The sequence below is a fragment of the Malus domestica genome, chromosome 01 (assembly GCF_042453785.1).
Source record: "Malus domestica chromosome 01, GDT2T_hap1".
In the NCBI taxonomy this organism is placed as follows: domain Eukaryota; kingdom Viridiplantae; phylum Streptophyta; class Magnoliopsida; order Rosales; family Rosaceae; genus Malus; species Malus domestica.
In genome coordinates this window covers 29,178,612-29,191,215 of record NC_091661.1, presented here as the reverse complement: position 1 = coordinate 29,191,215, position 12,604 = coordinate 29,178,612, and the positions used below count along the sequence as shown (strand labels likewise).

The window sequence follows — 12,604 nt, the reverse complement described above, 5'->3', positions numbered from 1 at the left end:
TGTAGGAGAGTGATGGGTGTGTAGGAGGGCAAAGGGATTTGGGTGTGTGTTTGGTTTTTTTTTTTTTTTTGGTGTGGGATCTGGGTGTGGGCTTGGTTTTTTTGGTTTCTTCAGTGGGGTGATTCTAGTTTTGAGTTTAGAGCGGGGGTGGGATCTGGGTTGGGTGGTTCTGGTTTTGAGTTTGGGGAAGACGGAGCAAGGGGAAGAAATGGTGAGAGGGAGGAAGGTTGGGGGGACGAGTGGGAAGGGTGGGAAGGTTTTGGGGATACATGTGGGTGTCCAGAGAGAGAGAGAGAAGAGAGAGAGAGAGGGTGGTGGAGGAAGGTTGGGGGGGACGGGTGGAAAGGGGTCGAGGTCGAGTGGGAAGGGGTTTTGGGGATGCCGAGAAGAGAAAGAGGCGAGAGAGATGGGGGGGAGAGAGAGAGAGATGAGAGAGAGATTTAATAAAAAAATTAATTAATTTTTTTAATTTTTAATTTTTAAAATATTATATTTTAATCCAGTTGGATTAGTGAGTGGCCCCTTATCTAATCACGTTAGCACTTAACAGAAAAATTGACGGAGGTACGACATTGACACAAATTCGTAAGATGATGTATGAAAGTGTTGTGACACCAATAGTTGAGGTAATTTTTTGTACTTTATCCAACTTCTCTTTGTACATATCTTTTTATTTTGAACAAAACGATATTATCTACACTGAGGGGAATATGATGGGCTTAGCCTCACAATAAGCTAGCAATAATGTGGTTCAAATTCACCTTTGGTGAGAATCGAACCTAAAATCTCTTATTTACCAGTGAAGAAGAATATCACTAGATCATAATACTAAGGGGTTAATTACACTAACACCCTTTGAGGTTTATCGTGTTTTCACAAAACCCTCTCATGTTTGAAACATAACACTAACACCCATTGATGTTCTAATTCACTTTCACATAACCCCTTTAGGGCTAACATCACCTTAAAATAATTTCTTAAAGACAATTTTGCACTAATTATTAATTACTTTATGAAAAATCCTTTATAAATAAATAGAATGAAAATTCAAATTAAAATCTTACATTAAACAATAAAAGAAAATTGAAGAAATCTTGTTACCTTCTTCCTCTACGCTGTTAATTCATATCCCAATCCTCTTTTCTTAATTGGAAAAACCCTAGCAGAACAAATCTTTCTCCTGTTAAATCCTTTGGGCATTTCGGAGTAGGAATGTGGTCGGGTAATTTCTTCCAAGAAGCCAAATCAGGTACCCTTCTCCATGTTTGAAATCAGGGCTTTCTTCCATAACGTTTTCTCATCGAAATTGGTTTCTGTTTGGGTGAACAAGGAGTGAAGGAGGTTGTCGAAGAGATGGAGGTGGCGATTTGAGGACAAGAACAGAAAAAAAATTGAGAGAAAGATCCGAAGATGCATAGGTGGCTTTCTATTTTCAGTTTTTATTTTTTATTTTTTATTTTTTTATTTTATTGTTTTTTTTATGGTTAATGTATGTTTTTGAAGTCCAACAAAAAAAAATCTATTTTCTTTATATTGGTTATTATTATATATATTTTTAAAAAGCCTTTTTTATTTTTTGAAGTAATTAATAGTGGGGCAAATTTGTCTTTAAGAAATTATGTCAGCCCTGAAGGGGTTATATGAAAGTGAATTAGAACCTCAAGAGGTGTTAGTGTTATACTTCAAACGTGAGAGGGTTTTGTGAAAACACGATAATCCTTAGAGGATGTTAGTGTAATTAACCATAATACTAAGTGACATCTTTCTACTATCTACTCTCACATTTTTTAGCTCTTGAATAAAATTAATAGCCTGATTTTCTTGCGCCGGGTGTCAACATCCTTGAGGCCTAGTCACCCGTTAATCGAGCTTCAGTTCACAACAAAGACACAAGGAGTGTCAAATACCATGTAGACTCTGGAACCTCAATGTCTTTCCCACAGGTAGCCGGACCAGCAGCCATCGTGAAAGCTGCTCACTCATGCTGGTCTCCTAAAGCTACTAGCTCAATTTGCACAGGGCAACAAAAACCTTTCTTTTCGATAATCATAGAAGCATTTCTCCAAGAACAAGTAATACCGGCGTTTCTTAACGAATCAAATCAGATGATTCTACACAATCCAATCAAATGTTTAATTTTTTTTAGATAGTGAAATGGGATTCGTACAGTAAAGAGATTGGTATCTTTGAGAGGAGCTATCTGAAGATTTGGTTTTGGTTTTGATTGGAAGTCACTTGGATGCTATTTCCTCGGAATATGCTTTCCTCTACGGTTTCCCATTTCCCGCTTGCTTTTTCGCTTTTCAGCCATACGCACAGGAGGTGGAGTCGGCCTTCCTTTTATCGCTTGCTCTGTTTTATGTGTTTGTGGCCCATTTACTCGATACTCTATTGGAAGGGAATTGACATTCCCTTTCCTCTTAATATCCAAGATTCAAATTTTTTGTTTCTTTGTAGTTTAGATGAATTTAGTGTAGAATATTCAAAAATATTTATTTATTTATTTTTGGTCATATAAGCCAATTCCTTTTTTTTTTGTTAGTTCATACCAAGGTCTATACAATGTAGAGAAGGATTCAATTATGTTGAAAGAAAAATCTCATGGAAATATTTTTGAGCTAGCTATGATCTTAAATTTTGTTCAAATCCGATGTATTAATCTTTTATTTTATTTTATCAAAGCATGTAAACAAGCTCTGTTCTTATGATATAATCATGTCAGTTTTCATACAAATTTTAAAGCTCTATCACTCTTGTTGAATTAAAATTTTCCTTAACAATATCCAAAAAAAAAAAAAATCCTACAATTGTTCTCCAATTAAAACAAGATTGTGAAGCCTAAAATAATCCAAAAAATTCTAGAGGCGACATGTGGATTTTTATTTAAGAAGGACAAGATTGTCCTCAATAAATGGGCAGGCTTCTCATATTCTTCCACCCGTAGGCGCAACTCACATCCTAAATAACTCAGCAGCTGAGCACACCTGCCCATGGCAATGAATTAAAGATAAGGATTAATTACCCAAATCCTATCTTTAATACATTTCTAATTGAAGATTGACTCCAATCAAGTAAGTAATCATAATTTAAATCAATTAAGGATTATTATCCTATCATCTCAAGATATTATCTCCTATTAAATATCTTGGGAATATTTAGAGAATCTTTCTCCATTAAACCCTATATGGTTGGCCCAAGCCCTATAAATACCCCATATTCTACCAATTTTAGACAGCTTTTTGCAACCCTAAAAAGCATTAAACACTTTACTCTCTCAGAAAAACTAACTTAGGCATCGGAGATCCGTTGATCTAACCCTCTCCCCCCACGTCGTGGGTGCATGAGGCTTAAGGCTTAGGTCTTTGATCAAAGGTAGTGATTGTTTTGCAGGTGCATTTTCGTCAAGATTGAAAACGGCGGAAATTTGCATCAACAAAGATCATGCACTGATAGTGGAATTGGATTATTTATTTAAATATAACTAAAAAAATTAACGATTTCGATTGCAATATGTATCCAGTAAAAGCTCACTTAGTATATTACCCCACCACCATGTTATGCCGTTTTTAGGTTTATTTAACCTGCACAAATACAAAGAGCAAAAAAGAAAAAAGAATATTTTTAAAGGAAAACTAACAAAAAAAAGTTTAAAAAAAATTATTTTAATGAAAAGCTATTTTTAAATGTATAGTGAATAGTACCAGAGAAATGTATAAATATGGTTTTTCGTTAAAGTTGAACAGTACCGAAAATGTTTTGTTAAAACTTCCTATTTTTAGTTATTAACTTAAATTAGTAATGCTCATCATTCTACTCAACAAATAAAATTGTTATTTAATTTCATTTTGATGTTTAAGGTTTAGGTATTCCTCATTATTTAAGAGATCGAAGGACGTGACAGAGACCTTGCTAGATCCAAAACATACTTCATCGTGCTTCCAGGCTTTCGGCCAATGGTTCTTTCTGGATCTCCAAAACACGTCCCCGTCCCGCCGCTAAAAGCCTAAAACCCTAACCATTTTTATTTTATTTCTGAAAATATGATAAAATATAAAGATAATTCGGACTCGGCACTTAGGGTGCGTTTGGTACGTGGGACGGGACGGGACGGAACGGGACGAGGCGTTCCGTCCCGCGTTTGGTGCGCCAAAAATGGGTGGAACGGGTTGTTCCACAGGACAGATTTTGAGTGTTTTTGCGTTCCACCTCCCCCCTGGAACGGGTTTGTTCCACGTTTGTGGAACGCAATGTTTTACCATTTTAAGACAAATATACCCCATGTCTTTTTCAAAAATTACACCTTCGTTCCGTCCCGTCCCGTCCCGTCCCGTCCCGTCCCGTTCCGTTCCGTTCCGTCTGCGTACCAAACGCACCCTAAGGGTGCGTTTGGTACGTGGGACGGGACGAGACGGAACGGGACGAGGCGTTCCGTCCCGCGTTTGGTGCGCCAAAAATGGGTGGAACGGGCTGTTCCACGGGACAGATTTTGGGTGTTTTTGCGTCCCACCTCCACCCCCTGGAACGGGTTTGTTCCACGTCTGTGGAACACAATGTTTTACCATTTTAAGACAAATATACCCCATGTCTTTTTCAAAAATTACACCTTCGTTCCGTCCTGTCCTGTCCCGTCCCGTCCCGTTCCGTCCCGTCCTGTCCCGTCCCGTTCCGTCCCGTCTGCGTACCAAACGCACCCTAAAGGCTAGCCACGTGACACGGTCATATCTTGGAAAAAGTGACGATGGGCTGCTGGACAGCAGACGCGGCTGTGTGTTGGCCCATCACGCAAGTCATTGTACGATGGTTGTTGACAATTTTCCCTCCAAGATATGAATTATACGAGAGATGTTAAGAAGAATCTCTTAATTATTTATATAAGAAAATTATTGTAATGATTTTTAAATTTTAATTCAATTAAAGTAATACTTTTTAATTAAAAATTCACGATCATTAGTCCTATAACTCATCAAAATATTTAACTATAATCATTTTCGTTGTGAGGTCAAAATCAAGAGGTAAATTTGAAAAATTGAATGAAAAAATTGTATAAATAATCCTTCAACTTTAACCCAATTAGAGAAATAATCCATCAACTTTAACCAAATTAAAACAATGGTTCTTCAACTTTAACCCAAATGTAATAATGATTCTTTCAACACGACTCATTTTGACAAAATTTATGACGAAATTGATGAAAATGACCATATCTGCACGTTTTAAGAATTTAAGGGTCCATTAGTCATAGATTTTTAGTTGATTGACCATTGCTATAATTTCCTTTATTTATAAACTCTTGACTAACTCGTAGTTTAACATTAATTTTTCTGTTAATACTATAAAATATTGTGCTAAAAATATGAGGTGACAGAAAGTCCATAAAGATTCCACTTTTGAGGGAGTTTCATTAACATTTCTCTTAGATTATGACTTACTGTTGATTAACATGTTTATTTTCTATTAGTGACGCATTACATAGTTTACAAATTTAATCTAAAAAATTAGTCTAGCTTGTATTATTTTATGAAAATATATCAATTGATTCCCAATGCACTTTTACAGAACACTATTGCTTATAAGAAGCCTTTAAGGGAAGAGATTCCCAATTTTTCATAAAAATGGGAATTAGTTGTGGGATTCATACCACAACGAACTTTAACAATCTGAACTGTCTATTTTTCAAGTTGCACCTTATTGATTATTCTTACAAAATATTAGCCAAATCGGAAATATTTAAGACATCTAATTTGGTTAAAGAAATATTAACGAATATGTTGTTATATAAGAAACAATAATATTTTATCTTGATAATTAAATAGGTAAGTGGTTTTGGACTGAATTCAACTTTTGCAAGTATGATCTATGAATCGAGACTTACAAAATAGATAGTTCGGATTGTTGAAATTCGATGTGGAGTGAGTCCTACACATAATCCTCATTTTTTTGAAAAAAAAAGGGGATTTCTCTGCATAAAAGACCTAATTGCTTATATATAGCTCGTCCTCCCTCTTTTGCTTGTTTGTTTCTTAGTTTTGTAGGCAATACTAAAGAATCTATCTAGTTAAATTTTGTAAAAAAATAACGTACTTGTTGATAATTGAATTATTACTTAAGTGTTGATTAATGTAATTAATTTTTTTTTATAACACAACAAATAGTTCGCAAATGTGGTATAAAAAATTAGTCTACATAACATAACTTTATTTTTGCCAAATAAGAGAAGCTACGAGGTTAATGATCATTTAATTTTTCGCTTATCCTTAACTTAGAGGTGTAGACGAAAATATATTGTTATATATAACTTGATTAAACTTATGTTTGTTTATTTTACATATATTTATTTGTTATAATTGAGAGCTGTATAATTAGTTATACTTTGTTTTTCGGTTAGGAATTGTTTTTTGGGTAGGAAGTCAGGAGAGAGACAAAAAGTGTGGCCTGAGGATAAAGAGAGTGGGCATCCACAATCAGATAAAAATATCCTTCTCTGCGTTTCCCTTCTCTGTGAATACTATTCTAGGGTTTCTGATCTAGTTTCCATATTTGGATTCCTTCCAATCCAATACCGCTGTGTCCTTGCTGCTCATTTTTAAGGTGTTTTCCTTTGTCTTTTCAGTAATTAGTACTTATGGGTTCTCTATATTCCATTTTTAGAAACTTAATCTAACATGTTTTTGGGGGTTTTCTTCTATATATATCCTTCTGGGTTTCATCTATAATTTGCATTTTTTTAGAACTTCATTGGGGTTTTTAAAGTAATCCCTCTTCTGGGTTTTCTTTGCAAAATCTATCATCTTTCTAGTGTTGGAGCACTTCTTCAATTCTTCTCGGGTTGCAGGTTGTAAATCTTTTTCTTAATAATTCTACTATAAAAAACACTTTGGCTAGCTGTTTGAGCTATATATGTAGCATATGTTACCAATTTTTATAAGGATTTTTGTTTTCGTTGCTATTAATTATGGTGGTGGACGATGATTTAGGCAAAGCTAGGACATGGTGAGAAAGAAGGTTGAGATGAAAAGAATTGAGAATAACACAAGCCGACAAGTGACCTTCTCGAAACGTCGAAAGGGGTTGTTAAAGAAAGCTTATGAGCTTTCGGTTCTTTGCGATGCTGAAGTTGCAGTCATCGTCTTCTCGCAAAAAGGCAGGATCTATGAGTTCTCCAGCTCTGAGTACGTTTCTTTTATTAAATACCTTATGCTTAAATTCTTGAATCCCCATCTTTTCTTTTGTTCTATATGCTTAATTTAAAAAAAAAGGAAAAAAAAAAAAAGAAAAAAAAAGAAACAAACATCATTAAAAATTTTGTGCGTTAAGTAACAAGGTATGGGTATAGTTGTACCAGCTTGAGGCTAGGGTGTACGATGATACAAAAATTGAAACTAGATGATGAAAATTTGATTGTAGTCCCTAAACTCTATTAAATGTTAGCTTATGTGTGTGTGTGTGTATTTATATATTTTCATGATGTCCATGAGTTCATATTTATGAAAAGTATTTCATAAATTTAATACTCATTTGAAATTCAAGTGAATTTCAATTTATTTGTTGACATCTTGCATAAAAAATAAACTGTAAGTAAATGATATAACAAAATTATTAGATATGGACTTTTCATTTTTGGTACATTGTGTATTTGCATATTTTCTTATGTCACTAATTCATTACAACATATTTACGTACAAATATTTCGGTATACTAATTCATTTTAACAGATAATTGTATGGACACATTTAGGTACGCTAGTTCATTATGATGGATGGAGCAATGTATAATTGATTTCATCGTTATTTGATTTTGACCTTTCGTTTTCTGGATGCTTCAGCATGCAACGGACTATAAATCGATACCATAAACATGAAAATGGATCAGGGCCGACCAACAAGGTTGAAGTGGAACAATATGTGCAGGTTAGAAGTTCTATCTTGGAATTTGAAAATCCATCTTTAGATTTCAGATTTTGTTATAAAACTTGCAATATCTTGACGCGGTGAATTTAGTCTTCGCCCATAATCTTCAACAAGATGGAAGATATATAGTACGACTTCATCTCATTGATTCATAAAGTCCAGAGAATGGACTTATTGATATAATTATACTAGATCAAAAAACAAACTTTTACCCTATGTTTGGACTAGGGATAAGAGATTTTAAAGTTTCATGGAACTTAGACTACATTTATAAAGAATGCATTACAAAAAGCATTACCAAATTTAGATAGACAGACTTGAAAATGAGTAGATGCAATACATGAGAGAGGTTTTAAATCCTTTATGTGGTGCCTTTGCAGTGCATTTGTAGTATTTTAGTAGTACTTTTGTAGTACTTGTGTAGTTATAAGTAGTTTTTCTGTTATGCATTTTAAATAATTGAGCATAAAGTTCAATGGAACTTTGAAATATCCTCATCCAAACATAGGTTTTAGTTTTTATATATCAGTTGGGTGACATGAAAAAGAGCCGAGTATCTATGATTTATTTTGGGCTAAAAGCTTTAGAAGCACAGACCTAAAGTTTTGAGTCCTAGTCGGCCTCTAAGATTCACAAAAAGTAATTTGGCATCCCTTGATATATAGAGAAAGGGTTGTGAATGACGTCAAAGCAGGGTGGAAAGAAGATTAATTAATTTATGTACGAATTAATAAAGAAAGAGAACTATAGCATTATACTCTATGAACCAAGTTGCTTGTGTTTCCAAAAACTATATATGAACAAGGTGGTATTTCTTTTTCATTATGAAATGTCAAAATCTGTTAAAATCAGGCATAAATTGAACAAATTGAAAGTACTTTAGTAACTCCGGTGGCTTAGTGGGGACTTTGCATCCGCGCCTTCCACCAGGGAAGTAATTAAAGGGTTGGGAAATTGAATAAAACTCATGCCTTTCTTGATCTATAGTTTGTAATTTTTTTTTCCAATCAACAATATATGTGTGTGTGTGTATATAAGGTTATAATTCAAAGGACAAACATTTTGACAAATATTTTATATTTATAGCCATTAATTGATGTGGATATTAATTTAGATAAAACTGAGAAAGAATTAAAAAGTTGAAGGAAATTAAAAAGAAGAAAGAGAGAAACCCCTATAAACGAGAAATTTTTTATTGTGATCGTTCTTGTTGCTTCCCTTCCTACTTGGCTCAGTTAGGCACCTTTCTTTTCAATATAACATAATCCAGAACTAATTGTTTTAGAGATTCTGTGTGTCAACTGTGCATTATAATTTTATTCTACCTATGTGAAAATCAGCGATTTGGTACCATACATACACACAATTGTATATGTAAATAAGTATATTAAGTGTACCATAAGATTGCTGGGAATTTTTTTGGATTTTATCCTTCTTCATCTTTCTTAAGCATCATCATCATTATTTTACAATATTGATACCTGATAGGCTGAGACATGCTTATCAAACGAGAAAGGGAAAAAGAAAAGAAACTCGGGAAGGGGCTTCAAGTTGTTGGTTAACTATATATTAGCAAATCCTTTCACACCTAAGCATGTCGCCATGCGTTTGTAGTACTCTATAGATTTAGTTGCGACTGATGATTGTTTTTGTTACAGAAGTGATTTTCGTATTTCTTTTGACACTATATTTTGATTCTTCTTTTATTTATTCAATTCAATAACCTGACCTCATATATGAATATGAGACAACTTGTGGCTGAGAAAAACTAATTGATTAATCTGCATGCGTGCAGCACTTGAAGCATGAATCAGCTATTATAGCCAAGAAGATAGAGATCCTAGAAGCTTCCCAGCGGTTTATGGCCTAGTTTGATCATCATCTCCTGTATTTTTTTCTCATCTGACATTTTATTAGATTAGGTTTTCCTAAACTCTGAAATTTGTATGTCTTAGGAAGCTTTTGGGAAATGATCTGGATTCTTGCCCTGTTGAAGAACTCCAAGAGATCAGTAGCCAGCTGGAGCGAAGCTTACGCAGCATAAGTGAGAGAAAGGTACATATATACATCTAATCTGATGATGCCCATTTTCCTCCAACTTTATCAGTTAAATGGAATTTGTTTTGGCCTCTTGAAATTTAACTGACTTGAAGTGTTTCCAGGCTCAATTATACACGGAGCAGATGGAACAACATAAGGCAAGGGTAAGTATTTAATTTAGTGTTACAACTATTAGGGTGCTGTTATCAGCACTTCAATAATATTATCTCGCATTTATTGTATAATTTTTTTTTTTAATTGAGTAAAATGATAAAAATAAAATCTCATTTATTGACTGATGAAAATATGTCAAAATATGTTTGTTGTAACGATTTCCCAAAAATAATATTGACAACACAATAGAAAACTGATTATTTCAACAATTGAGATTTTACCGTACTTTTCTCAACAAAAAAAAAAATTTAAACAATTGAGACTTGAAGACAATCATTTTGGCCAATATTCCAATAAAAATTTAGAGTGCCTGATAAAAAATTTTGGAGTGTTAATAACAACTCTAACCATTAATAGTAATTTGTAGAGCTGTATGTATACATTCTCCAACTGCTTCACTAGTTCTAAGTTCTAACCATCTTTCTCTCCTCTAAAATCAGGAGAGGTTCCTGTTACAAGAGAATGCACAGTTACGTGAAGAGGTAAACGTTTTTAATCCTTTTGAACTGATTCCGTTTAATTCCTAACAACTACGTACTGTGCATATGACGTTGGAGGCGATTTGGTATCCTGATTTCCATTATGATTTATTTTGCTGGTCTTTCTTTTCTTGTTTATTTATCTGCACAATGATGATATGATCAGTGTTGTGCGAAGCCGTGGATGGAGTTTTCACCTCAAGAAAAAAGAGCTTCTGCGTCTGTAAGCAATGAAAAAGCAGGAGCTTCTGCTTCTGCTCCGATAAACTACCGGAGCCAAAGTAGCATGAGTTCTGAGGTGGACACCGATTTGCTCATTGGACAGCCAATGGTGCGCGCTGTTGATCGCATCGCAGTCTAAAGTCAACATTCATCAGATAAATAATAATGCTTGTCAATCATATTTGGTAGGCCGTGCTCTCAGATTAATAATTCTAGTAAGGTCAAGCAATAAAATATCAAAGGAAGTTATAATTTCCTATGATTTTTGACCCAGTTGTATAATTTTATGTATATGCTTAATGCGTCAGGTTGTAGCACCAAATCTGAACTTAATGGCTAGGGTATTCGTTTTGAGCCAATAATACGTTATTTTGAAGGGAACAAGTAATCAAATTCATCGCTATAACATGCTTTTTTTGATTAAATAGTGACGTTTTTCTTCATGAAATCTGTGGATGCAAATTTCTTCCTCCTCGATCTTGGACGATTTTGCACCTACAAAACAATTAACACCTTAGGTTAAGGTCAAGAGCCTCACGCGCCCACGATGAATGGGGGGGCTTTGGCCGAAGAACCTCCGATGCCAAAGTTAGAATTTAGAGAGAAAGAGTGTTTAGAGAATTTTGGGATTTTTGCCAAAGTGTTGGAATTAGGTTTTTGGTGAGAATGAGAGCCTATTTATAGGGATAGGGTTCTTGATTTAGGTTAAATTTAGGAGTTATGGGAATAATTGACTAATTAATTTAGCAAATAAAATTATTGCCAAATTAACTAGCTAACTAATGTGATAAAATAGGTGAATATGATGAGATCAACTAGGGTGGCCGGCCATTTGGGGTTTTTTGGGTAATGGGTTATGTAATGGGGGATTAATCGGCATAATGGGTCATTTAATTGGTGATTTAATGGATTAATTAGGAAATAAATCCATTAACTCACCAATTAATCTAATTTAAATGGAATGTTTGGAATGGTTACCTTGTGGGGTATATGGATGAAATAACTTTTATTTGTTACCTTCTTTGGGCATTTTTGACTTGGTTAACGGATGATTGCCCGCTGCTCGTGCATAGGAATCTCGGTATGTCTCAAGGATATTTTTGTCTTCTTTTATCCAAAAATCCACGTGTCGCCTTGTGAATATTTTTGGCTCCACAAATGCCCCCACACCTGTTGGGCTACTCGCAGAAAAGGGCAGCAGGTGTAGAGATCATCTTGCTTTAGGAAACGTAGGACTGCTTCCTATTTTGATGTAGATTCTCTCTTTAATAGGAAATTAGGTCCTTCTAGAAAAGGGAAATAAATTTCTCTCAAAGCCTATTTAAGTCCACCTTAAGTGGGTTATTAAATCAACTTTGGAGAGCGATTATTCTACCCTACAAGAGAGAGATAGCTTAGAGGATATTTGTTCCCCCTCCTCTAACAATCTTCTACATCTTGCCCGTGCAAAGGACCGTCTTTCGTTGCTTTCTTTGTCTTCTTCGTGCCGCACTGAGGTAAGAAAAAATTAATTTTCCTTGTCTTCTTCTTGGATGGTGCTACCGTGGGGCAGCCGTCGGGGTGGTGTGGCACGTCGGCTAGCATGGGCCAGGAGTCGGCTCGGCGTGGGCCGATGAGGTATTGTGGTAGGGACCACTGCTTTAAGCTGCTCGACTTGGCTAGAACCAAGGGTAGCTTGTGAGGCTGGGGCCGCAGATTGTGGCCCTGGGGCGCAGTACTAGGCGAGTCACATGGCTCATGTCCTTTTAGACTTTTGGACACGACGTGAGCTAGGCCGGTGAT

At 35.1% G+C, this 12,604-nt stretch overlaps 1 protein-coding gene across 3 annotated transcripts; it reads left to right on the top strand.

The window, feature by feature from the left end:
• Window positions 1-6,383: 6,383 nt before the first annotated feature.
• Window positions 6,384-11,247, top strand: LOC103439953 (MADS-box protein SOC1-like). 3 transcript variants are annotated; one of them, XM_017334420.3, is made up of 9 exons: window positions 6,389-6,588; window positions 6,797-6,832; window positions 6,975-7,169; window positions 7,823-7,907; window positions 9,703-9,764; window positions 9,863-9,962; window positions 10,070-10,111; window positions 10,562-10,603; window positions 10,767-11,247. In XM_017334420.3, exons 3-9 carry the CDS (start codon window positions 6,988-6,990, stop codon window positions 10,959-10,961), a joined length of 708 nt encoding a protein of 235 aa, XP_017189909.1. In that variant the 5' UTR covers window positions 6,389-6,588; window positions 6,797-6,832; window positions 6,975-6,987; the 3' UTR covers window positions 10,962-11,247.
• The last annotated feature ends 1,357 nt before the right edge of the window (window positions 11,248-12,604 follow it).

What these genes read in the sequence shown, in the direction of transcription:
- LOC103439953 (XM_008378604.4), top strand. Translation starts at nt 6,988, where the DNA reads ATGGTGAGAAAGAAGGTTGAGATGAAAAGAATTGAGAATAACACAAGC. An exon ending in AAGTGGAACAATATGTGCAG is followed by an intron (nt 7,908 to 9,702) that starts GTTAGAAGTTCT and finishes GCATGCGTGCAG; the next exon opens with CACTTGAAGCATGAATCAGC. An exon ending in ATGCACAGTTACGTGAAGAG is followed by an intron (nt 10,604 to 10,766) that starts GTAAACGTTTTT and finishes TGATATGATCAG; the next exon opens with TGTTGTGCGAAGCCGTGGAT.